Source organism: Haliotis rufescens, unplaced genomic scaffold (assembly GCF_023055435.1).
Source record: "Haliotis rufescens isolate VD_foot unplaced genomic scaffold, xgHalRufe1.0.p SCAF_10, whole genome shotgun sequence".
Lineage (NCBI taxonomy): Eukaryota > Metazoa > Mollusca > Gastropoda > Lepetellida > Haliotidae > Haliotis > Haliotis rufescens.
The window spans coordinates 3,044,966-3,072,774 of record NW_025963780.1 but is presented as its reverse complement, the minus strand read 5'-3'; the positions used below and the strand labels follow the sequence as shown (position 1 = coordinate 3,072,774).

Genomic DNA, 27,809 nt, shown 5'->3' with positions numbered 1-27,809 from the left:
TCACAAAGCTGAAATATATTGTTTATTTCAAGACACATTGTGAGGCATCATGTTAAATAAACGGATATACTATCATGCACCAAATTGACACCTTCAGTCTTAGCCTAGGAAACTGATTACGATCAATAACTTTTTGTTATGATGCTCAATTTGTCTGTCACAATCTCAGCAGTTTCATGCTCAGTCAGAGGGTGAATTTCTTTTGATATTGATTATTTTAGAATAATATGATGTCGTTTTTACTGTCAATGTTATTTATTAATATAGCATATATATAGCACCACTTCGGAAACCCTTTGGTTAATATTGCGTTTGTGCAATTGGACTCTCCAAAAATTAAGCGCTCATTGCTATTATGGCTTTGGTGTTCTGGCCCCAAATCTCCTGAAAAAGTAATTATTCATTGTCTATAAATGAGGACAACAATTGTGACATTTTAGAAAGTGGTATTCGAAAATATTGTTTGAACATTTCATTATGCGTATCATCTACAAAATTAGCACGTGACTGGTCCGTTGATGCTAGGAAATGACAATTCTGATCAGAACATGAGTTCCTGTGACGAGATTGTGAAAGGGCAATTATCACTTATAATTATTCCAGTTTGCCTCACCGCTTAACTCACGGAATCCTTAGACAGTATATAACAACTTGCTGTAAATAACAATGCTCCTGCTGGTCGCTGGTGTGATCACCATGATGTGTCTCCCCCTGTCCGTTCTTGGCGCTTCCGGTTATAGAGATGCTCTTATATACAAAGTGGAAATCGTCCTTCCGCCCAAGGAGGGAAGGGACGAGACTGCGGACATACAGCAGATTAAGGAGACGGTGAAGCATCTAAATGACATTGATGTTCTCTTTTCATTTAAGGTCTGTACAATTGTGTTACTAACAAGACATGTACACATTCGTTAAAAATGCACAGCACATCATCGATCACCCAGCTCTCATAATTATGTATCCCTTATATAACTAGAAATACCAAGGACAGCACCATCTATATCTACATCTCTGTTAGGAGATCTGCAAACTGACACTAAAAATTAAGTGGTTTTGATAGGACGAATAATTAAAGGGTTGTATAATTTGAATCGAAGAACCCTGTTAACAGATAGGTCCACGGCACTAATTATTAAATCATGAAGATATAATTTACTGGATCATTAAGTTGTGAATAGCCATACATATTGCATATACATGTCTATATGAAATAATGATACGTTACTTAGATAAAGTCGCACAAAACGTGAATTCCATGACATATGTTTGTAATTTCTGGATAAAAAAATAGGTCATTGAAAGTACATACAATTGAACAATAGTAGTATGTGCTGAAAATAAGTCGCATGTATTTCTTTTTTCTTTTGTTTTGAGCAGGAACTCGGGAATCCAAGGATTATTCTTAGTAAGTCAACTTAACAATGTTCTTTAGATATCATTTTACATTTTGAACAGTTCGTATTTCATTCGGTATTCCTTATTCCTTGGGACATTTGCCACTGAACGTTACACCATTCAAGGTCTTAGAACAAGCCTAAAACAGTTGTATGATATACACCTGGAGGACATCCAAAATTGAAGTCATCAGTGACGCAAAAAGAATGTCTGAATTAATTCCCTATTTTGACTAAGATGTGTTCCCCTTCTTTATACCTCTTCTGTGGTGGTTAGTATACTTGGAAATTTGGGTACGAATTATTAACAAATGACATATATTTAAGTTATTCAATATGTTTTTATGTGCTTCTTTCAAAAAGGCTGAGGGATGCTACTGGTCATCCTCTCATGTTGGGACTCACAGAGACAATATCTTGATTTGTCCTTTTATTTGGCAAACTGCTGGAAATATGATTTCCATAAACTACATGTAGTTTACTTACATGTTATATGTATTCGGGTATTGACATGACCAATCATCCTGCATGTGACTGTAAATGCACTTGGACGTTCAGAGAAAGATATATTGTGTTCATGTAAGTGGAACATTTAATTCATCCATACAGGACTTAATGCAAAGACATTCTTCTTCAAAATATATTTTTATTGCATGCGTTTTAGTTCTTGACGTTGAGAAAGCATGCAGTTGGCCTCAACTGACAGGCTTTCTGTCAAGCCAGGGATTTGAGTTCAGCGTCACATCCCTCTACCACTGCAGTGACTTCGCCAAGGAGCTTGGTCTCAACCTGCCCAACGACATGTGGGTATCATCGTACGGGAATGATGACCTTCTCATGGAAAAGCAGATATTTCCTGTGAAAGGTAAATACTACATTCCAGACGAAGCGCCAGAGGGTTATCAAGCGTAATAGAGTATCACCTTGAGGTTATCTGCATGGTGTCAGTGTTGATGCAAATAGTGTAATCGGAGAATCAAGAATATATAACAACATGGTTTTGAGCAAATACACTCCGAATGTTGACAGATGTGAAGCAATCTATTGTAAATGTAAATAATCTCAAACGAAAGTCGGATACCAGTGGTGAATACGCAAGGTACTAAAAGTAAAACAAATATGTCCCAACCTATTCTTTGTATATCTAACAAAACATGAAACTTCATCCCTTCTGAAATGTGGTGATGCATCCATGAATGTTGGATGAAAGGGAAGCTGATACTGGTAACACAATTCGACCACGCACATGCACATACTGTGTAACACCCTTTCGATAAATAAATAAGAAGAAGCCACAAGAATTTATAAATGTAATATCATTTCACGTGAAACAAAACTATTACATGATGGTGTGAAGAAATAAAATCGGCACTGGCCAAGTTTGGTTGTGGCTATTGTGTTTTTAAGTTGAATGGATTGAATGAAAGTAAAATAATATATAAACACATTTTTCTCACATGATAGATACTACGTAGGCATACATATCCTAATCCTTCATTACTGCTGAAGTGCTGTTGTGTTCACCACACGGGGTGGTGGGGTAGTTTGGTGAATAAAGCGTCGGCTCGTCACGCCGAAGACCAGGGTTCGATTCCCCACATGGATACAATGTGGGAAGCGCATTTTCCGGTGTCGGCCATCGTGATATTGCTGGAATATATGCTTAAAGTGGCATAAAACCGTACTCACTCAAATATGAACTGTTCACCACACCTTGTTATTAAATCCATTCTGAGATTCCTACTACATCATAAGCGTGTGTTTATGAATCCCTATCAAATGGTTATAAGAAAACCAAGAAAACTTTCAATCAATAAACGAACGAACTATTTCTATAGTCTTTAACCTATAGTCTCATGAATTACCTCATCAACCATCATGTCCATTCCAGACTTGTCAACACTTGAGTACATAGAAAAGCTGAAGTGGACATTCGAGAAAGATTTAGCCATTATTAAAAACGGTCAGCCAGCGGAATGTTTCAAAACTCTCGCAGAGTTTCCGGTTGAGGTAATTATGATAATCTTCTTTACAAATTTCTTTGTTTTAGTGTCTTACTTTCTCTCTATAGAACTTGTAGCCTTCAGAAATATGCAAATGTGACATATCAATAGATAATTAATGTTGACTCAGTTGTTAATCTGTTGTCTTAATTATTTATTTATTAGAATAACAACCACGAACATGCATCTTTACTATCTCAGAACCCCAATACTTTAACAACGGTATTATCGTTTCATGTTATGGGATTTCAGTATATTTTAAAAAGATTATGTGACAGTGGCATGCATTATAGAACGTGATATGTTGTGTCACAGCAGGGCAAGGCAGTTACATAGAACGTAATCCATAGAAATTGGACGAATCACTGTGACGTCATGCTTATTCTCGGTTGTCTCCACAACAATATATGTATTGATGTTTATCGCAGTAAACAAAATGTTCATTGTTTATTAGTAATGATCATATTTCAAATCATTTCAGCTGGTGTACTTCGGCCCAGCTAGTCAAAGTAAGATGGAAGCAGAAGAAGACCTATTGCACGGACCTAATACCTTTCACAATGAAGTCTCACGCATAGAAAAACTTGATGATTACACAGGAGTGTGCCAAGGAGACTAAACGGATGTGACAACTGTATAACTGAACAGATATTTATACAATATTTAGAACACAGAAATCCTGATGAAGATTCGCAACAAACGCATTGTATTTTACTGACAAACATTCAAATAACAAATAGTTTGAGTTCGTTTCCGTGTGAGCTGGAGCACCTGGAGATGACACATAGTGTCATAGAGCTGTGTCACGTTGATAAGTATTGCACATTTTGGAAATTTCACATGAGGGATTACTTGAATGTATAACATTCGGTTGTAGGCCAAGCACTACATGTACTATTGATGTCTTCTGACCACCACAAAATGCAGCGTCTGATTTTCTTAGTTGCAGCATTACTGCTTACATGTATATCACGGGGATCTGTTCCTTGCACCTTGCAAACCACTACAGGCAGCCAACCACAAGAATGACTTGACAGTGACGCAGCAGGTGGGGAAATCAGCAAGTGTCATTACCGGATAAGATCGACACGTTCGTATCCTATTCTGGTTGCAACCTTTCCGTCATGTAGCTGTAACATTACTGAGTGTAGCCTGAAACAACAAACATCTTGTCGCTGTATGACCAAGACATTTAATAATGTTGCATTCACTCACTGATAGTCAACCAATCGTTGACGAATTTTATTTTAGATAATATATCCCCGATCATATGGCCATCACATGATTGGTGAGTTTGGTATAACGCCATTTTTAACATTATTCCAGTCATATGTCAGCTGGATGTTGGATGGAATCCTGACGTGATGCAGGCTGTAGACGTTTAGACGCAAACGTATTGTGCTGAAAAACCAAGAAACATAATTGGGGCAAACCAGGATTCGAACCAACAATCTTAGCATTCTGTCTTGCCGATGGGCCGCTACTCTGCCCCCCCCCCCCCCCCCCCCCCCCCCCCCACACACACACCACCACTCCACACACACACAAACACACACACACACACACACACACACACACACATACATACTCCACACACACACCTCCCCGATCATATGATGATGACAACTAAAACGTCAACGTTAGAGAATAATAAGGTTATATTATCTGCCAAAACCGAATCCAAACTCAAAATAATGATAGAAATAATATGGAAATGTCTGCCACGCGTTTACCATCAATACTTATGTTCTGTGGTGACTGTATGAAAGAGAATAAACACTAGCTGACAATGATACATCCATGTTTTACAATAACCTCAAAGATTATCTTGATGTGGTAGGATTTGTAAAGATACCTGCAAGTAGGAGGTTTTGGGTCAGTCATGCCACAGAAACTAACAATCATGAAGCCATGTTTTACAAAATTATGAATGTTGACAGTACCCTTGACTTATTTTCACCAACATCTGTACCCGCATACTAAAGGTATATATTGTCTAGTTTGATGAAAAACGTATTTAGAAACGTTTTGAGAAAGTGTCCACTAGAAGAATCAGGTGGTCAGACACCAGAAATACGCTTCACACATTGTACCCATGTCGGGAATCGAACCCGGGATCCAGACATGAATATCTTCAGGCTGCCATGGTGAAGTGGGAGTGAATAAGATATACTAAGAAGTAGTATAGGTAATGGGGGTTCTGGCTCACTTCCACTGGAGCCGGATTCATATACCTATACTGCTACTACAGATGGAATTTTTTATGTCAAAATGATTATGCGATTTAACGATAGTCATGAGATTCAGCTAAATTGGCTCCAGCTCATCAATACCTGGAGTCAATGATATAAATTTTTATAGGTAATGATGGTTCTGGCTCACTTCCACCGGAGCTGGATTTATATTAAACGAAATATCAATATTAATTAATAATGGATAAAATTTACTATAGCCCACGAGGATATTGGAAAGGTGTAGGAGCAATAAAAAAATTAGCCACCGCGGCTAAGGTATCTAAAAATGTGGCCAAGGATTGGTTAAAGAAACAAGCGATGTGGCAAATATATTTACCGGCACCGCGTTATATACCGAGGAAGAAGTTTGATATTTTTACAACTAATGAAGTTCATCAGGCTGACCTCTTGTTTCTTCCCCACGATAAGGTAAAACGCAAAACGTATAAATACGCTTTAACGGTAGTGGATGTGGCTAGTCGATACAAAGAGGCTGAGCCATTAACATCGAAAGAATCAACAGAGGTAGCTAATGCACTGAGTCGCATATATAAACGCGGACCGCTAAAATGGCCTAAGCTATTTCAAGTAGATCCCGGTCGCGAGTTTATGGGATTGGTAACTAAACTGTTAAAAAAGAACGATGTCAAAATCGTCCTTGGTGAAAGAGAGGCCCACCGCAGTCAAGCTATCGTCGAAAGATTTAACCGGACATTAGCGGAACGTTTGTTTGGCTATCAGTATGGGATCGAAATGAAATCCGAACGATTGAGATCAACCGAATGGGTGACACGATTATCAGCCGTTATATCAGCGCTGAATAATGAAGTAACGAGATTAATAGGGAAGAAACCATCCGATGCTATTAAAATGAAATCAGTGACTTCCGAATCTTCAGCACCGAGGAGAGGCAAAGAACGAAAACTTCCGGATAGAGTAAGGGCAAGATATTTATACCAGGCCGGTGAACTCGAAGGAGGCCTACGTCGCGCAACCGATCCCATATGGTCCCTTAAGACGTATAACATTAGTCGATTGGTTACGAAAGAAGGAGAGCCTATTCTTTATTATCTTCAAGATGGACCGGGTAGGGCATTTGTACGAGAAGAGTTGTTCATAGTTCCCGACGGTACGGTATTACCACCATAACCATAAGCATAGGTATTTACACCATCATTATCAATCCATCTCTTTGTATCTAAGGGGGATAATGATGTCTTGTTCATTCTTAATCCATATATCCTATGATTGTAACTTCTTAAAGAGTTCATCTCGTGTTTGAACGTTCTACGGTTGAATAATGATTCTTTATACTGTTCGTGTTTGATATGCTTTTTTACAACATACTTCTTAACACCCTTAGCTTTTCTTATCTCTCCATTATCGGACTTCTTTATAGAATACATCTTAGGTCTTAATCCCACATACTCCGCTATAGGGGTCCCAGCACATTCATCCTTCATCTTACCTAACACCTTTTTATTTACAATGCTGTGCAGTGGATTATCTTTTGGGTAATCGCTCGTGTCGTACATATCTATTTTTTCTGCCATATCTTTATACACATCCTCGGTTTGTATTTCCATCAACAAAGAATCTGTGTCGGTATATAACACCTCGCATCTATCGCCGTATTGCTTCTTAAGTTCGTTGTAATAAAAGTCATACATTAAGTGTTTTGACAAGTCGAGAATACTCATACCGACGTACACCGGTCTGTTGAATTTTATATTACTCTTCTGCATATGCAACGCGGCTAAGTCGTTATCGAATATCTTGCTTCTGTTAAAAGCCGGACTGGCTATAAGTTTCCTGAGTCTTTCTTCCTCATTAGATCTGACTAATTTAACATCAACACGCTTCCTTAGATTCTCCATAGTTTTACCAAATACCGAGTTATTCATGAGCTTATATAGATTCTTTTCGAAATCGCTGGTAGCTATCTTTCTTAAATCTGTGTTCAACCTTATATAGGGCTCCATCCAAGGGCTTTGATCGAACTTTAGAACTCTGTGTATTTTCTTAAGTTTCATACCTAACGATAGATACAACTGGAGATTTCTGTAGTGAACTATATATTTTGTCTTATCCATCAAATTTGGTACGAGTTTTTCTACGTTAGCTAACCTACTATTACCCATCAAGGAGCGTTGATATTCCGACATCCAATCTTTATTAACCATTAATCTTTCGGGAGCTAGCGGATAACTGTTATGATCTTTATGTAACAAACTTGGATATTCCAAGTCAACTTCTAGTATGTACCCTTTATTCACTTCGATATCATTATTATGGATATTATGGATATCATTCACTTCGATATCATTGACCCATTCAAAACCACCCGTGGGTAAAGGTTGACTCATAGCCCATCCGTACAAATTGTTAGCGTCGAGATATAATATGTGCGTGTCGGGTTTACTGGGATCGTATCCTTCCACTAATTTATTATTAGCCTTAGAATACCTTTTAGCTGCCATCGATATACCACCTCTTAATCCTTTCTCAATAAACAAGTGCATATCGTAATCTGTGAGTAGTTTTAGTTCTACGCCGGTCTTCTTCAACAATGCATCCCACGATAGTCCGGGACTGGAATAGTACCATGCGGGGTCCAAGCCATATTGTTTGAAACATGTCTTTCTAAATATCTCGAATATATCGGCGAGTAACAGTACATCGGTTTTTAAGTACAGATCGTGATAATCGCCTAAATTCTTTCAACCTAATTTATCCCACACCGTCAGAGCGTGTTCATAATCGGCATCTGTTATTCTAGATTCTGTTAAGTTACTATAGAATGATTCGAAGCATGGTAATTCAGTTTCTTCGAATCTAGACCAATCATCCATATATTCGTAAGGATATACACCTTTTCTCAGCAACAAATGACGAGTTATCTTATCGGTATATTTATTTGTTATCGCGAAGTCATCGGGATTGTTCGCATTAGCTAAATTGTCCAGGGAAGATAACAGAAACTGTACGGAGTCTATGAATCTAAGCCCATTACTTTGCTTTGTTCTAGATTTCCCATCCTTGTCCCTATAATGTATAGGTTTAGTCAACGAGAACGATATGTATTTTTCCATATTATTAGGAATGCACGTTAAACCGCCGTCGGTCTTCGAGGTAGCTTGCATAATGAGATGTGAATCGTATCCCCTAAGGTTATGAAACACAACGGGGATGGGTATTGTTTGAGAGTTCATTTTTAGTTTCAAGTTACACTCGTTATGAGCGGCTCCCCGATAATTACCCGTGACGTGACAATGATCTCTTACGGAATCCCCATCCAGGGGTTTATTACAAACGTAACAACTCGTTGACTTCTTATGGGCCCTCCAATCATCCCTCGTCATACGCATGGGTTTCTTACACGATAATTTTTCCCTGATTATTCTCTCTTCATTTTGTAGATATTCTAGGAACTTTCCCGCTGCATCGGGTCCTCTGTAAATCACGGGAGTGTTTGTTTTCCCATCATACCTTACAACTATATATCCAAACCCACAAGGAATATGTTCTTGAGTTTTGTACGTAAAACTACTATCAGTATTGCTATGGTTGGTATTTTCTATGGGTTTGATAAGCGCTTCGAAGTCGGCGTAAATTACGTACGGTACTGGCATTTGATTACAATAATGTTCAAATTTTAATATATTTATTCCCTCTTTAGGCATATCGATCCTAATAGCATTCTGTCCAACACCTCTACAGTCTTCTTTATGCGCTTCTAATAGATCTTGTCTGCTGTACCCATGCAGGCATCTTTCACAGAAATATTTCTTTTCTTTATGTTTTGTTTGATCGTATAGTAGCCTGTTTAAACTCTTTATCCACGTATAATGATATTTACCATCTTTTTCGATCAGAAATGAATTGATTCTGGGGATATTTTCCGGAGCGGAGCTTATCCTGTGAACAACAATTCCTTTAGAATGTCCGAAAACATTTATAGCTAAATTATTTTGCTTTTCCACCTTATCAATTTGCGATATTGGTGTAGGTTCGTCTATACCATCGAAGTTGAGTCCATCATTTTGGGGATAGCTAGAAGGTCTATCCGGATTTTTGTCTACGGGGAACAATGCAGATCTTATCATCATTCTTAAACAGTCATCGCATTTATTTTTTACGTTAATTATGGCTTTTTTCTTCTTATAATACGGGGGTAAATCTATATAAGATCCACCTTTCAAAGGCATATAATTCGCTATATCTAAATATAAACTATCGATTTTATCCACACCCCAACCCGAACCTCTATTAGTCCAGCGTTCTAAAGTTTCCTGTATCCTCTGAATTGATGTATCTAATGATGAGTTTATAGTATCGGATTCGGTTATAACTTCTTGATTGCTACAGAAATATGGTTCGGTATATTCGGTGCTATCGTCTGTGTTACTTTTACTCAATGTCATTTTAATCGTCAGCTGGTATTTTATACTATGTAAATCATCTTATTCCTCGTTAATTTTACTCGATATGATGGGCTTAATATCGTTAACATCCATGTTGGAATTAATATCCATCTTCCAACCTCTTAGATATTTACCAACGCCGGCTGATGTGGGTACAAATATTAATTCTTGATGTTGATTATCATTATCATTATTATGTTGATTATCAACATTATCATCATTATCAATATCAACAATATCATTAGGTTGATTATTATCTAGTAAAGCGATCAATTCAGCTCTTCTCATTCGAGAATAACCTCTAAGCCCACCGTTTCTCGCTAGAGCTTTGAGTTCTCTAACAGTCTGGGGTCTGTTGTATTCCAAACCGAGTTAATCCATCAATTCAGCTTTTCTCATACGAGAATATCCACGCAGTCCACTTTGCTTTGCCATAGCTTTTAATTCTCTGACAAAAACCATTGTGGTTGAATGGTATATGCAAAATGAGACAAATGTCTAATTGGTTGTTTTCATATATCTAAATACGTATTCTCCCCAACCTATTCCTCTCATTGATGTAATCTCTCTTCCTAGCATAAATAATCTGGTTCCTGACCCTATCAGCACCGTGTTCCTTACATAAACAATAACGACCTTTAACCCCTATCCCGCATACAGAACACGTATAGTTAATGTTTCCGCGCCGGATGTAATAATTGTGTATTCCGCAGTAAATATCAACACAGCGTCGGTTACATAGAGTAGTCTTTCCCATGAGTGTAAACTTGCAGTTATTCATGGTATATACATCTATCATATCATTTGTCTAAATGCAAATCACAGCTACACTGTGAGATATTGATTATGCTATTTATAGATCATGGTTTATGCATAGCCACAGCTGTCACTCTGACTTATGCATGGTATAGCTGAAAATCAATAGAGAAGTCAATCCAATAATAATAAATGTGACCTCTCGGTTCTTTTGTTCCTCTGACGGTGTATAAAACTGACTCATTGTTGGTCTCGGTATTGGGTCTAGTTTTTTCCCATAAACGAGGAAGTATTCGTGCATGGCAGATTCGACATCCTTAAATGTTTGAATTGAATGTCCTTCCTTAATCAGTTGTTCATGAATAAAGTCTAATCTCTTCATTCTCTGCTGTGTATATTGTAACTGGGCTGCTTGGTATTGTTCTAAAGCTTCGTTATGTCGTTTACGCTCCTCTTCAACTTCTTTAGCGTTTGATTCCCTCATACTGGAAAATAAATAATTACTCCCCGAAAAAGCTAGAGCATTAACAACAGCTCCACCGACCATCATCGCAATTGTTGCCATATTCAAATCTTTATATGAATATAAATATTCAAATGTTTAATTACTTCATTATGTCTTCCGGGATAAGTCCTTGTTTGATGAGCATATCCTTCGTTGCCATAGCTAATCCAATATCCAGAACCATCATTGGTATGTCATATCCATTAAAATCTAGCTTGGGAGGTGTGGCTTTAGTAATCATTTTAGCCATACGGGCATAGCCAATGGCCAAGCCGGTGACCACCGCTGAATGATACGTCGCGTTTACCAACATTTTACCGTCTGTAGCTGGAGTAGTCATGCTTCTTATAGCATTATATGAGGACTAACCTCTAATTGAACTTGTTGTTGCGGCGGGGGTGACGTTTTCTCTTCTCCGGTCTTATAAAAGAACCATACAGCCGCTATACCAGCAACTCCTACTAGTGCCCATGTTTTAATCGGATTAATATTTGAATTATTTATTAATTTTGCTTTGCGCGCCAGCCCTCCCTTTCTTCCTGCAGCTATTTTCAAAGGATTCTTTGTCACTCTGGGTTGTTTTTTTGTTTTCTCATTCACATGTGGTGCATCCTCATTCACTGGTGGTGGTTCCTCATTCACTTGTTGTTGTGTGTTCACAATCTGTGGTTCCTCGTTCACAATCTGTGGTGTCACCTGTTGTGATTGTGTTTCCGCAATCTGTTGTGTCTCCATTTATATTATTAAGTGGGCACGTATGTTTAAATTGACAATACCTAGCCGTTATTAAAGCTGTGGTGAACGGAGCTAAGAACATTCCGAATCTATGATAAAACTCACAGCTCACTGCGCTTATAGCGTGTTCGATGAATGGGTCTTTCTCGAGAGATTCGCATAAATACATGCGATGTTCTGCCGGGATGGGGAGAAACGTACTAGCTACGGCTGTGTATAGTTGTAATATAGAAGACCCTATCGTTTTAGTCATGGTAGCTCCCAGTCTAGACTCGTTACGCGCGTACAGTTTTTTAATTTCTTCGTCTGTCATGTTATCAATTTTTTCGATGGTATAATTTTCTCCCAAATATTGGGAACATTTTCCACCGGCTACCAAAGCGGCGAGTCTTTCTCTATGTTTATCTAAAGATTTATCTAAAGATTTATCAGCATGTTGATCTGCATCAGATTCTTTGAGCATTTGTTCGATGAGTTCGTCGCATTCCATAATGTAATACCTAAGGAGATATTTAAGTCTAACATAATATAATATGACATATCCAATACATCCCGTAATAATGAACTGTTGTGAAAGAATGAGGATTTCGAACCACATTTTATGTAATATTAACCGCTAATGTTCAATTTGCTACATTTTTGCTACATTTTTGCTACATTTTGCTATAATTTTGCTACATTTTGCTGTAATTTTGCTATAATTTGCTAAGCAATTGCATAAGCAGCTGGTTGATCGGTTTTTAATACGAGTTTACAGTGCTTCGTTGCCGCTAACACTTTTCTGACTTTATCTCGTTCACCCTTGGTATAAATGACATCATTTTCGCGTAAACATTCCTCGAATGAATCTCGATCTTTGCAATGAAAAAGCACTACCCATTTGGTCTGCTCTCTGAGATCTTTCAGTACAGAGTTGTATTTTTGAGTAAGTACCCAAACGCTATGTTGAGTATGACGTCCGGAGAATGCTAAATAGGAAAGCATATCTTTCTTTTTTGTGAGTTCTTTACTCGCGCTGCAGTCGTCTATTACGAAAAGGGTCGATTCTCCTTTGTATTTCTCGTGACATACTCGGAGGCAGTCTTGTAAACGATCACCCGGATCGACTCTGTGTACCCCGTCGTCATTCATCACCCAATCTCTCGATAGGTAGGTTTTATTAACGCTTATAGTCGGGCACAGAATAATAATATGATCGAAAACGTCCCGATAATGACTTTCTAAAATATCTAGAATAAAAGCTGTTTTTCCGCAGCCCGTTTGCCCGCATATGATAGCGCAGTGCGGATCTTGAGGTTAAAGATTATCAATAGATTGCTTGCACGAATCTCTCATTCTGTATATTAAGTTGCGCATCCATAATCACGTACAAATATATGTTTAATTTACCAGCCGCTTCCTGAAGCTTCGTTATCTGTATTGTGGCACCCTCGCTAGCATTTTCTATTCTCCTCCCACTGCCGTGTAATTGGTCATCGTCCGTTGTTCGCATGTCGAGCCATAGCGCGTACTTCGTGGTGAGGTATTCACCCATCGATACACTCCCGAGAGACAGATCTTTCACGACCGCGTTAACTTCCGGAGAACGTTTTATAGAAGGAAGTTTTTTAATCTCATCCCACTGGTGATACGCTAGCATTCCTTGGCTATATAGTTGATTAGGAACGCCTTCGATAGTCAATTCTACTTTTGTAATCTTGGGATTGTAAAACTTCTCGGTATTTCTTTTAAACGCATCGGAGGGGTCCTCGAACAACATTAAAATACCCTTCAACGACCTCGTGGGGACGTTTAGATTGATATTCCACATCGTATCTTTTTTGTCCCTCGTGATCTTTCGGTGTCGCAGCACGCGATCGTACAAAATGGCTAAACTTCCCGTATACTGGTTACGAATTTGTCTGGCTAATTCGGGATCCGTTATCATATCGTACTCCAGCGATATATTGTCAATAGAATAGCTAGCATCTTCATTAGCAGATCTGATTACTCTACCGTAGTCATTAAAAGTGAGTTCGTATTCTAACCTATCGCCTAGGGATGCTTGATAAAAGGGCATGTGGGAATCTAGTAATTCAAAGTCTAGGGCGAACATAGAATCTGTTACCTAATGCGTCGGCAACGGCCTTATCTTTTTCGTTGGTATCAACACCATTTTCAGCACCCACGCGCAGTCTCAATGTGTTCTTATTACAAATACCTTGGTACTGTAAGTTTTCCCGCTCTTTATCCGTTCTCCAGAGATCCATGTAACAATAGTATACATCGCTATCGTCGATACTCAAAACCTCATTACCGCTAATTTTAATCGCGATTTTCTTAACGATAGCACGACCTATGTTCTGAACGGGCTCCCTGTTAACGTCTGTAGAAGTCAAACTAATCGTAAATGCTAGTCGGACAGTTCCCGGAACTAACACATCGTGTGCGCCGAGATTAGGAAAGCGAACCAGAAGCGTTTGATTCTGATCGATGGTACTAGGGTTATTAGTTATAGTTACAGACTGACGAATTGCCTTGACCCCTAATGGATCTCGAAGTCTACGTTGTGGGTTTAACTTGCGTCCGTATTGTGAAGACATTGTTTATATTGAAATTATGTACCCTATGTTTAATATAAAAATGACTGATTTTGATATTAATGACTTTGATCTAAGTACCTTTGATGATCCGAATCCAATCGAAGAGGGTACTGATGAAACCAGGTTTAGTAGTCTTAACGATGAACTTTTACAATCGTCCGTCAATGATTATTACGATGCATTAAAAGATGATAAAAATTATGTTATCCCAATAGGCCGTGACTATTCAAAGTTTATGCTAGATAGTAAAGGAATATTACGACTGCGTGACTCTCCGCATATTGATCTTATGCATTATAGTACTCGTAAGCCCCTAGCCTTGTCTACTATAGCTGGTAAACATAGCCGCGAGTTTGTTCGTGATAAATTAGGTTTTGTAGAATACGGACGACTTCCCGCGAAGACTACTAAGGTTCTTCAAACCGTGCGTACTGAACTTGTTAATACAGATAATTTGGAAGAAGCCTCTAACGTGGCCTCGAACGGACTCGGAGAAATCTTAGATACCTATTACGATAATTCCACGGTCAGTGTATCACCATATTCAGAGTTCAGTATTAGGGAATTACGAGGTCTTGACAAGGCAATGCGAACAATGCGGGGAGAACTCATCAATAATATAGCCAAGATATCCGAAATCGACAAGCATATAGCTAAAGAGAAAACAAAACTCGAACAGGCGGGCGATGAGTTCAGTAGACGCCGCGTAGCAGAAAGATTGCGTAACTTAGAAGACGAAAGATCGGCCCGCCTCGAAGCAGCTTCCAGTAATAGAAAGGCACTTCGTTCGCAAATCAGTCGTATTCGAGAAACTATCGATCAAGTCCTCAACGATGACACTACACTGGCCGATAAAATCAAAACATTGTTCAGAGAACAGGGAATAACAATTGCCAGTATTTTAACCGCGTTGGGTTTTATTATATCGACTTTGACTCTCTCGTTAACAGGTGGCAGTACAGGTGGAGGTACACCGCCTAGCGATAAAAATGGTATAAAAGAGTGGATAAAAAAGCATTTAAAAGCATTAGGTTCAGCACTGGGAAAGCTCGCTGAGAAAGCCGCGTCTGCACTTCCCGGTATAATAGGGAGTGTAGTTTCCTGGCTATTGAATTTATTAGCTAAGACCACCACTTGGCTTAGTCAAAACTTGTGGGGGCTGATCGTAGCAATTGCAGGGCTGTTGTACTTGTTCGCTAAGAACTATTTAACCACCAAATCATGAGTAAACCAACTGAGACTCCACCCACTACAAGCGCTGTTTTTTCATCGATATGTTGTTGATTTTTAGCCTCAATATGTGGTGGTACTTGTGCGTGTGCATTAAAAGATGGTTGAGCGATAGTTGGTGTTTGCGGCTTGACTATTCCCTTTTCGCCCGTGATCGTTTGCGTTATTAATTCAACGTTAATATCTGAATTTATACCTGGTTTTTGTTGATCGGTAGCGATAACAATTTTATTATTATAGCCTATCACTTGACCGATCTTAAGTTCCATATTACTCGGAGACATGTATAGTCCCGGCGCATAAACGAAGTCCACTTTGGATTGAGCGTACTGTAATGCATCTTGAAAACGCTTTATAGACGATGGTATGTCAACTGGTGAATTAATGGCGTCCTCCACGTTTGCGACAAACTGTTTTTGTGCATCGAGCGCCGTCCCAGAACCGATAATGGACGTTCGTGTTTGCGATTGTGCTCCGAGAATTGCCCATACATAAGTTCTTATCGATTCATTAAATCTTACAAATCCTGGGTTAGTAAAATTATTTTCCGTTTTATCATTAAGAAATTCATTCAAAAAGCGTTTGTGGTATCGTTCATTTGTATAAATTTTGTAACAATATAAATTAAACCACTCTTAAAACTCATAATATCCCCTCTCCAATCGTTACTCGAAAGTTCCCAGTCTTTATACCAATGATGAGTTTTTAGAAAATAATCATACATTCTTATGTAAAGTTTGCTGGTATGCAACAACTTAAACGCATTAAATGGACCTTTGTTAACTTCTTTGAATAAATCATCGCTTTCTTCTTTGACGGTTATTTCCCCTGTGTAAGGAACACCTAGACCATGGTTTGCTCCTTTAATACGCCAATCTTTACTCGTAGAAATATTAAATTCCTGACAAATACGCTCATACGCGGACCTATTGTACGGATTATTTGTGGAATTCCACGCTCCATCCTGCGGTAATGGAGCACTAATTTCTTTAAGTATACGTCTAATCTGATAGTACACGTGAAATAATAAAACAGACTTATTTAGCATAAATCCTGGGGCATTAACAGATACGCCACATCCCGTTGTGGCACACCATATGGCAAAGTTTAACTGATTCTTCCAAAATTGCATCGGATTGTGAAACCAATCGTGCACCATTTTATCGCTAGTTGCCGTGACCCTGTACTTTTCAAAGATATCGGGGAATTTAACGAAAAATTCAGCACCAGAGGCAGTTACTATAATCGATTGTTTAGTAATGTATCTCGATTTCATATTTAAGTTATGATATAGTATCATTGTATATTTAATATGTATGTTACACTCCCGGGAATAACAAATGGTCAGTCTATTGAACTGCTTCATACTATCGATAACTCGGATGGACAACTCGAAGTAGCTCTATGCGATGTAACGTATTACCCACTGTGGACCAATATAAGTGCTGCGAAAGATAATAATAGGATAGATATAATAGGTGAAAACAATGGTATTGAAAAATTCATTACTATACCTGATGGGTATTACAGCGTATGCTCACTCAATGATGAAATTTTTAAGCCTAATGGAGCTAGTCTAACACAAAATGAGTCGAATGGGACAGTGAAAATCGACTCTGGAGAAAACGCTGTAGTTCTTATCCCATACTTAGAAGTTACACTTGGATTTCATCATAGAATAGGAATTATAAATTCTAACAAACCACGACAGGGAATTAAATTACCTGATTTAGTTCCCTATAAAGAGTTGTTCATCCATCTTGATCAAATAAGCACGACGGATAATATTCAACTAGAAAGTCCTTCAACTCTACTCAGATCTATTCCAGTGAAAAATGAAAAATACAATAGCGGTAGAACGGAATCTTTCTCGTCATTACAATATAAAAAATTGAAGCGTGGTATTATTTCAGACCTCAAAATTTCTATATTAGATGTAAAACACCAACCTGTACATATAGGATACTTAAGCGTAACACTCCATATTATAAATAATGGTTGATTCATCAGGCCCTGGAACAGTAAGACAATGTAATACAATTGCGCTTTCCGATCTCGGAGACACGGAAGGATTCGGTAAACCCGGTACCGATGGTAAGTTATACGCTTTACACTTACACGATAATGTATACAATCGGAAAGAAGTTACATTCACGGGTAATCTAGGAGATATAAGCGATGTTGATGTTAGTAGACTCCTTAAAAACACTTCGTACAATATTACTCGCAACGACGATAATAAATGGACTATGATCGAAGCAAACATCGAGTGGCTACTGAATATCGTCATTACCCCACCTTATGTGATGATGGGTAAGGGACATAATTTAACTAAGATAATAAATAGTGGCATCGTAGTCGCGGCTTATATCCCGTCAAAACGAAAAAGTGTGTTAGTTACCCCCCTGCCAGAAAACCCAGGTCATATGTTATATAGTCGTTCGGCCTTAAAAAATGTTACTTTAAATTTGGTTACTGAATTCGAAGATATTAAACAGAACTTGAGTGCAATACCTAATCTTTCTACACTTATTATTGAAGTCTTGTTCGGAGATGCACCGGAAGATGCCTTTGAAATATTACCAGGTCTATCGATTAAATGGCTAAAGAAACACCAACGTCAACGTTGCAGTATTATTCATATCGGAGCATCGCCTGTTGCAACCCTCGAAGGGGTCCAAATTATTAAAAGTGACAGTATTTCTCTTTCTAAGATATTCTTGCCGTACAATATACATTTGATAAGATTGATGTATAGTCTCAAAACATTTAAGCAAGACCAATTAAAGACTATTATATGATCGTTATATACACTATGAGTTTATATTCGACGCTCGGTGAAGCATTTGAAAAGATGGAAACTGTTGATGGATTTCGATTACATCAAATAAGCGACATAAAACATCGAATAGGGAAGGAGAGGGAGTTGAGACTTGGATTGTATAAAAAGTATCGCAGAGCCGTGAATGCTCTGGACGGAGTTGACACCGTGCTTTTAGTATCTGGCATGGGACTCGGTGTAGCGGGTATCGGTTTACTATCAACTATAATCGCCGCGCCTATCGTGCTTGGCATGGAAATAACCGCTGGAGTCTCGGGACTGGCAGGAATAGCGATAAAATTCATTTCTCGTAGGTTACAAAAGAAAGCATTAAAACACGATAGTATTCGGATACTGGCCGAATGCAAAGTTGAACAGCATTGAGGATCATATTTCGACAGCAATGGCCGATTGTAAGATATCCGAGGATGAGTTTCGTTTAGTGCTGTCGGAGCTCACCAAATACAACGAAATGAAGCAGGAGATTCGATCAAAATCTCATAAGACCAGTGGTATTAGCGAGGATGAGAAAAAAAAGTTCATAGAACAGGGGAGGCAACAAGCGCGTCAATTATTCCGTGCCAAAACCAAAGAACTGGTTGGAGATTAAAAATAGATTGCTCACTATCGTTTGATCACATTTAGACAAATGCTTACATAAATATATAATAATGGAGAAAGCTATTAAATGGAGAGAATTACCACAAGGTTTTTATTATATCAGTGATGTCAAACCAACCAAATACGATTATCAATTGTTTCTTATCAATTTACAAAAAGAGTGTAGTTATATAGTCTGGTCTCCTAGTAAAATGAACGAAGAACTTAATAAAAATGTTGAATATCACTTTATCGATAAAAATAATGAAGAATATTTTTATTACCATTTAGGCTCATCTAAAGCAATGATTGGCCCCAGGTATTGGTGAGCTAGAGCCAATTTAACTTAATCTTATGACTATCGTTAAATCGCATAATCATTTTGACATAAAAAATTCCATCTGTAGTAGCAGTATAGGTATATGAATCCGGCTCCAGTGGAAGTGAGCCAGAACCCCCATTACCTATACTAGTTAAGATGACGAATCTGTGTATGACCCTACATTATAGTTATCCATACAGTGATGGAGACAGGTGACATGCAATACGTGGAAAACACACGGTATAGGAACCATTGTGTTATTAAAAGGTAACATTGTGGAGGATATATAAGTCATAAACACCATCTGTTACAAATTATTCTCATGTGGCACGCCACACATTTCTGTTTTCACTGATCTGTTTCACATTACATAAACTCTCAAACAAAGAGGAAACAGATACGTGGTACAGCTGCCTGTACCCTGAAGATGAAGCCATTATCATCCATCTTTATTTGTCGCATTGCACACGATTCCGATGATCGTCACATTTGTTTATTTGTTTCATTTTACACAAGTTTGATTATTGATATGTCGTCTCCACAGTGATGATTAACTTCATATTTGAATAATAAACATATATAAAAGCACCGGTGGAGCAGGACACACTCACCTTTTTCGCGGTCACCACAACATCTTCACATGCTCATGATAGAGTCGGAATCGTACAATCGACTCTTATGCATGTGGATAGGATTTCATCGCATTTATGGTCATACTTATCCGTAAAGGATCATAATCTTGTTGAATTACAACTTATCAGCACTGGCTTTGATAATGCGACTGATCAAAACCTCGATCTTTGACGAAGTCAAGACATTATTTATTTTATACGAACACGGTTTTATCAGGGAAAATAGTAAATGGGTTCTGTTACAAATATTCATGGTGATTGTGTTAACCTTGGAGTATATTCTTTAAACCTCGCCTAAAAGTGATCGTAGGTGTAATGAATAAATAAATATATTCACGACTGCCCACTTTAATATTGAACACGCTGAATGGCATCATGCTGAATATCGCAATTCGCGTGGATGGCTGACCATATTTACCAAATTACTAATCTTGGTGGGTTTTTTTTGCTTAACGCCGCACTCAGCAATGCTCCAGCAATATGACGGTGATCTGTAAAAAATCGAGCCTGGACCAGACAATCCTGTGATTGATATCATGAGCATCGTTCGAAGCAATTAGGACAAGAGTAGTCTCCTTTTACAACACGTATACGTTGCTGAAGACCCGGATCTTCACGGGTCCTAATCTTTGTGTAATGTAAGAGCAATATCCGTAAATGAAAACACGAAAGGTAAATATGGTTGTCCACAGTCGTGAACGTCTTCTCTTCAGAAACCAATGAAGCTGAAACTGCACGTCCTTTTTCCCACCAATGATTACATCCAAATTCCATTGTCTGTAATCCGAGTTTCGATATCACCACCAATAAATGACAATATCGCAGCCATTTTTGTTCAAAGTGTAATGACAGACTGCGTTGATGCATGTGTAGTCAGTAGTAGGGCTCAACAGACATTCCGTTCTTTTTCTTGCAATATACATTTACTTTTGCACTTTGACCATGCTCCTAATTCTATTAAGATGCACACCTGGCTCTGTACACGTCTTCGCCTCTGAAATTGCCAGTCGGAGCTGAACTTCAGCGTTTGTGCTTCTCGTTCAGATGACGTCATATGTTGTTACAGTGTTAGTTTTGAGTCCTCGGTGTTTGTGCAAAAACTATTAAACAACTGCCTATCCAGGTGAGCTACAATGCATGTCGTAAGAGGCGACTAACGGGATCGGATGTAATCGTATCCCAATTTCGTAGATCGATGCTCATGATGTCTATCACTGGATTGTCTGGTCCAGATTCGATTTATTTTCTTGGACAGGTTTTACCTTTCTCGGGAAATATCGCTCTGTCCATCAAGGTCATAATTCCCGAAAGATGATGCCCACATATCCTCGGTCATGTTGACACCGAGCTCCTGGGCAAAATCACTGACGTGAAAGAGGGATATGACGCGGAACTCATATCCCTTGCTTGATAGAAAGCCTGTCAGCTGAGGCCAACTGCATGCTTTTTAAGCAATTGCTTTTATTACTTTAGTGACACTTGTGCATTTTCCATTTTGATTGAATATATTTTTCCAGACCAAATTGTCCGTTATACCTTCAGCTTGCAAATTGGTAACATACAACAAAGAAAATATGGCTGTGGGTGAAAATGGCAGAGTTTATTAAATGCGAGGTGGTGGCGACACCCAAGGAGGGAGGGGTCCCTAACTGCCTGAGCACCATGGTGATGGGCACATCAGACTGAGGAAAGCTAACTTAAGAGGGTAACCATGCATAAGCAGCTACCTTTTAAACCATTAACCTAGGTGCCCATTACATAACGTAGGGATTGGTCTTATCAGGGTAACCATCAATAAGCCCCAACCCTAACTAGCACATTAAACCAGGGGTTCAAACTGCAAGGGTAACCATAGCAATGAACTCCCCATACTGAATAATACATGCCCAAGAGGGTAACCATACTGGGCCTTATTTGTAATCTAACTAACCTAAAGTCCCTCCCTCCGAGTATGCCGCCTTTACATAACTGTACCGAAATAAAAATGTATATAACGTACAGAAATAAAATCCTGGATACTTTACCACTAGTGAAGAAAACGCGGTCACACATATCTGCATTCACAGTGCTCCTACTTGTCCATCTTGTATATTGCAACAGTCCGCACACAGCTTGAGTTCAAGATTCAGTCACTGGTGCGGTGTAGTTGCCTAGTTGACACCGAATGAATATACACATGATTTCACAGAATCTGTCTAGAACACACCAAGTAGTACAGTTCATTTGTGCCAACTGAGATGTCAAAAGATGGACAGCTGTGGAGCACTGCAACATAAAAGAAAAAAACCGGCGAACAAGTATAATTGATACTAGAAATACCATGTGCAATAATGAAAACATCACATTAACATGTCTAACATTAATAATAAATGAAGAAAGTATGTATTAAAATATTACATCATAATAGTAAATGAGCCAAAGGGAGGGCTGGGTGGGAATTTGAAACGTGTTGCTTGGTCGGCTGTTGGTTCGGAAAGGCCGAAACTACCAAAACTGGCATGCTCGCAGAATTGCGATTGCGCCACTTACATAATTACCTCCCTTTGACCGCAGACTTGATACTGAATGATGGAACAGCAAATAGCTATGTTTGCTGCAAAGCTATAAATGAATTTTATTTTATACATGTATAATAAAATTAATTATACCTTCAGCTTGCAAATTGGTAACATACAACAAAGAAAATATGGCTGTGGGTGAAAATGGCACAGTTTATTAAATGCGAGTTGGTGGCAACACCCAAGGAGGGAGGGGTCCCTAACTGCCTGAGCACCATGGTGATGGGCACATCAGACTGAGGAAAGCTAACTCAAGAGGGTGTACCATGCATTAGCAGCTACCTTTTAAACCATTAACCTAGGTGCCAATTACATAACGTAGGGATTGGTCTTATCAGGGTAACCATCAATAAGCCCCAACCCTAACTAGCACATTAAACCAGGGGTTCAAACTGCAAGGGTAACCATAGCAATGAACTCCTCATACTGAATAATACATGCCCAAGAGGGTAACCATATTGGGCCTTATTTGAAATCTAACTAACCTAAAGTCCCTCCCTCCGAGTATGCCGCCACAGATCGTGTACCTACACGGTCATCGCCACCAAGTTGCACTGGTTAAAGTGCAGCAGAAGGAATAGCCTGACAAAGTGCTTCTTGTAATTCATGAACGAAAATAGAATTGCCAATCTCTGACAGATGAATGTCATCCTCCCTATACAAACCAGAATCTCTAGCCACAATATCATGTCTGACAAAAAGCCCCTTAAGCTTTGTTACTGTCTCAATTGCTTTCCTGTTTACCCGCTTCCTCTTCCTCTCAATTGCCGCAAGTGATTCTGCACCTCTCCATGCTCTCCGAGGAAACATCTCTGACCAAATTAACTGCACATTTGGTAACAAGTCTGTGATTGTGTGCATGTCCTGCTCTATGTCTCTACCAAGATCAATGCTTCTCATAGTGACTAAATCATTGGATCCTAGATGTATTACCAATGTATCTGGTGATTGGAGGTATTGTAATTTTTTCTTAAGCAATGGAAGCAAGCCTGACCAATGCATACCTCTGATGCCAAACCATGTGATATTAGCAGAATCTAACCGCAGGTTCTTTCCAAGGTGTAGTTTGAGTGCCTGTCGGTGTGACCAGTAGACGTAAGAGGATCCAATAATCCATACCTATGAAATAACTTAGATGAGGTTAGAGAAAGCATGCGTATGAAAGATACTATTGACTATTAGTTTATTAAGCCTATTCTTATGTAAGTTCTGTATGCCATTGACTTCCACCTACCCCATTCCTGTATGATTTGGTAGGGGATACCATTCACTGCTGCAGATGTAGCTGCTCCTATTCTAAATGAATGAGATTTGTAGGATGAGCAAGATAGGTTTATGAATGACAGTGCTCTTGTAAGTACTGCCTTAAACTGGTACTTTGAAACTGGTTTGCTATCTATATGGATAAACAGACTGGTGTCAGGGGAAGTTGAAGGCCTTGCTATCAAATACTGATGGAGTGTCACTGCTGGACAATCAAACTTGTCAGGATGTGGAGGTATCCTCAAACAGCACTTGGCTCCAAGCTGATCAGTCTTTGACAGGCGAATACACACAACAAGCTGATCCTTGGTGAGTCGTATGTCAGATAGTAATAATCCCTTAGATTTACCTGGATCAACCTCGGTGCAAACTAATTCGCTGACCCGGAGAAAAGCGTGAAACGCCATAGCTCTTGAAAAGCTTGCTTTCATATACAGATGAACACACATAGTCCAATGCTCTAAGAAGATTTCTCAGGACAGGAAGTGTTATTGGGTGACGTATGTCCTGCCGTGGATTAGAATTCTTCATTCCGGTAAGTATTTTCTTGATAATGAAGTTGTCTGTTGTATCCAACATTGCATTCAGTTTATGCTGCCTACTGATTGCTGCTATATGTTGCAAAGCTGTTGCTGGTGATATCTTATTTAAAGACAGATAACCAATATACTGTACAAGGTGTCCAAAAGGTACTGGCCAGATGTCTCGTAGAAGATGCAAATGACGGAAGTTTTCAAAAGACTTTAAAGACACTTGGTAGGCTCTTATTGTGTTAGTTTCCAAGGACAATTCTAACAGTCTCTTAGCTTCTTGTCCAAAGTCTCCCATAAAGTGGCTGGAATCTCTGTAGGATGTGGGTCTGCATGCGGTGCCATGCGCCTGAAATGCTGCAAATGTATGCGAGATAGAGCGTCGGCAAGCTTGTTATTGCAACCTGGTATAAATGTGGCTTTAATCATCAGATTGAGGTGTAAGCACTTTAAGGTTAACCATCTGACCAAGACCATGACTCCCTTAGATTTTGATGACATCTTATTTAGTATTGCAACTACTGCTTGGTTGTCAGAATTAAAAATCACCTTTTTGTTTGCTGATAAGGCTCCCCATATGCAAAATGACACCAGTATAGGAAAATACTCTAAAAATGTAATGTCCCTCGTTATTCCTGATTTTAACCATTTTATCCATTCCTCCGGCCAGATTCCATATGTCCACTTCCCTCCAAAGTAAGCCCCAAAACCTCTGCCTTCACCGCCGGCACTGTCGGTGAACAACCGTAGTTGATTGTTGCCAATCCAAAATTGCTCTGGAAATATAGCCACTCCATTATGGTCAGACAGGAATGATAACCATGTACACAAATCTTCCTTTATCCCTTTCGTCAGGCGTAACCGGTAATTACCTCTTGATAGCCCACTTATAGAATCTATGAGTCTGCGAATAAAAGGACGACCAATTGGAATGGCTCTGCAAATAAAATTAAGTAGGCCAATGAGTGACTGCATTTTTTTAACTGTTGTTTTTCTGAGAGACAAAAGTTCAGTAATTGTTGATATACAATGGTCAATCTTGTCCTTTGGTATTCTGGCCTGTTGTAGTACTGTGTCAGTTTCTATACCAAGGAATGCTAAGCATGTGCAAGGCCACACCGTCTTCTCTTCTGCCGTTGGTATTCCCAGGGTTTTACAAATGTGTAGGAATGCATCCAAAGCTTTTTTACAGTAATTTGTATTTGTTGGGCCCCCAAACAAAAAATCATCTAGATAATGAAGCATGTTACCACATTGAAGTCTTTGTTCCACCGCCCATTGCAGAAATGTGGCAAATTTTTCAAACAATGCACAACTGATCTTACAACCCATAGGTAGACACTTATCTATGTAAAATTTTCCATCAAAATGTATACCTAAAAGATTAAATTCGCTTTTTGCAATTGGACAGAGACGGAATGCATTCCTAATGTCTGCCTTAGCTAGGAGAGCTCAAGGTCCTAACACTTGGACCATGTTGACGGCATCGTCAAATGAGCTGTATGAAACTGATGACAAATTGTCATTGATGAAATCATTAACTGATGTACCCTGAGGGTGAGATAAATGTTGAATCATTCTGAAGTCACCTGATTCCTTTTTGGGTACTAAGCCTATAGGGGACATTTTCAGGTTTGATATAGGTGGAAAATTAAAAGGCCCATCTATCCGACCCAATGTGATTTCTTTCTGTAGCTTATCTTGCACGATCTAAGGATGGTCATAACAAGAGCGCAAATTTTGACAATAGGCAGACTGTTTGGGTCCTGTATACTGTAGCGTGAAACCAAAGGTGAATCCATCAAGAAGTTCTTTTCGGGCGTTTACATCTGGGTAGCTTGCTAATAATTCAGTGAGAGGTTGCAAATTGATGGGAGTTGGCCCTAATTCTGGCAAAATAACCTCCTGTAGGCTTTTTGCTGCCGGTCCCCCTGGTTCTGACTCTGCAGGCATTTTGCACAACTTGGCAGGGTGAGATTTTCCACAATTGATACATGAATGCATATACTTGCACTGGGTTCTCTTACAATTTCCATCATTGTAGTCGAAACATGGTGGTCTGTTGTAATTGGGTCGCCTTGCAAATGAAGAGCTGGTTGTTGTTGAATATGTTGGTGTTGGTGTTGGCATAGTTGACGGCATGACAAACATAAGCCAGAGCTCACTGTTTATTTCACCCCAGTTAGTGAGCGGAAACTTCGCCATACGTAGGCGAAACTGACGGTCATATGCTTTCCATCCCAATCCCTTAAATCGTGATGCTGCCATACGAATTATGCTGATGTACTTGAGCAACTGCTGGTATTTTGTAAAAAACTTCTCCAGATATATGCTTGCAAAAATTAGAAATTCATCTGTCCAGGCTGAGATTGAATCAATACTCTGTAATCCTCGTTTGATAACCCGAATGGCTCCTTGATCATTAATTCCTAGAGGTGTGGGTCCAGCTGTATCCTCATTTGTAGCAGATCCCTTCAGTAAAATGCACATTTCAACAAATTCATGCCTCCAAATCCTATCTTTGACACACTGCTGTACGGTTATTCCTAGCGTGTCTTGTGCCAGTGTAATGGGTTCTACCCCATCATGTGTGATAGGCTGAATACTCCCCAATGGTTGAATACTGCCGACAGGTTGACCTAATTCAGAAGCGGGTGTAACCAGAATCTGAGAATGCATAGTGGGTGCAGATATATTAGGTCTTTTACCCTGTGTGACGTGTGCTGTAGTGTTTATGCCTACCATGTCTACATTACTATGAAACAAGTCAATTGTAGGAATGTGCTCACCGTGTCTAATGGTCCCACTGTCAGACGTACTTGGTCCAGGAGCCCCGCTGGGGTTTCCCGCCGTTGGCGCCATGCTGTCTGACGGCCCGACGATAGGCCTAATGTCCTCAGACTGTTTGCTGTGTTTTGCCGTTAGGTCTGCCCGTTCCTCCACACGTCGCCTCTTCCTACCCGCTCCCCTAGTCTTCATAGTCTTGGAACGAACTGTTACTGGACTACCACCCCTTTTAGTCTTGCGCGGCATGCTAGAATCTTCTAAATAGTTCTCTCTCAATTTGAAACGTGTTGCTTGGTCGGCTGTTGGTTCGGAAAGGCCGAAACTACCAAAACTGGCATGCTCGCAGAATTGCGATTGCGCCACTTACATAATTACCTCCCTTTGACCGCAGACTCGATACTGAATGATGGAACAGCAAATAGCTATGTTTGCT

The 27,809-nt window shown here is 39.2% G+C and overlaps 1 protein-coding gene across 1 annotated transcript; it reads left to right on the top strand.

Moving 5' to 3' along the window:
* The first annotated feature begins 666 nt into the window (after nucleotides 1-666).
* Nucleotides 667-4,083, top strand: LOC125377582. The gene is made up of 5 exons (XM_048391548.1): nucleotides 667-870; nucleotides 1,378-1,405; nucleotides 2,059-2,259; nucleotides 3,286-3,404; nucleotides 3,879-4,083. The coding sequence occupies exons 1-5, from the start codon at nucleotides 667-669 to the stop codon at nucleotides 4,014-4,016; spliced, it is 690 nt and encodes a 229-aa protein (XP_048247505.1). The 3' UTR covers nucleotides 4,017-4,083.
* Nucleotides 4,084-27,809: the final 23,726 nt, after the last annotated feature.

Coding starts and splice junctions, on each gene's coding strand:
- LOC125377582 (XM_048391548.1), top strand. CDS start 667: ATGCTCCTGCTGGTCGCTGGTGTGATCACCATGATGTGTCTCCCCCTG. Junction 871..1,377: donor ATGTTCTCTTTTCATTTAAG/GTCTGTACAATT, acceptor TGTTTTGAGCAG/GAACTCGGGAATCCAAGGAT. Junction 2,260..3,285: donor GCAGATATTTCCTGTGAAAG/GTAAATACTACA, acceptor TGTCCATTCCAG/ACTTGTCAACACTTGAGTAC.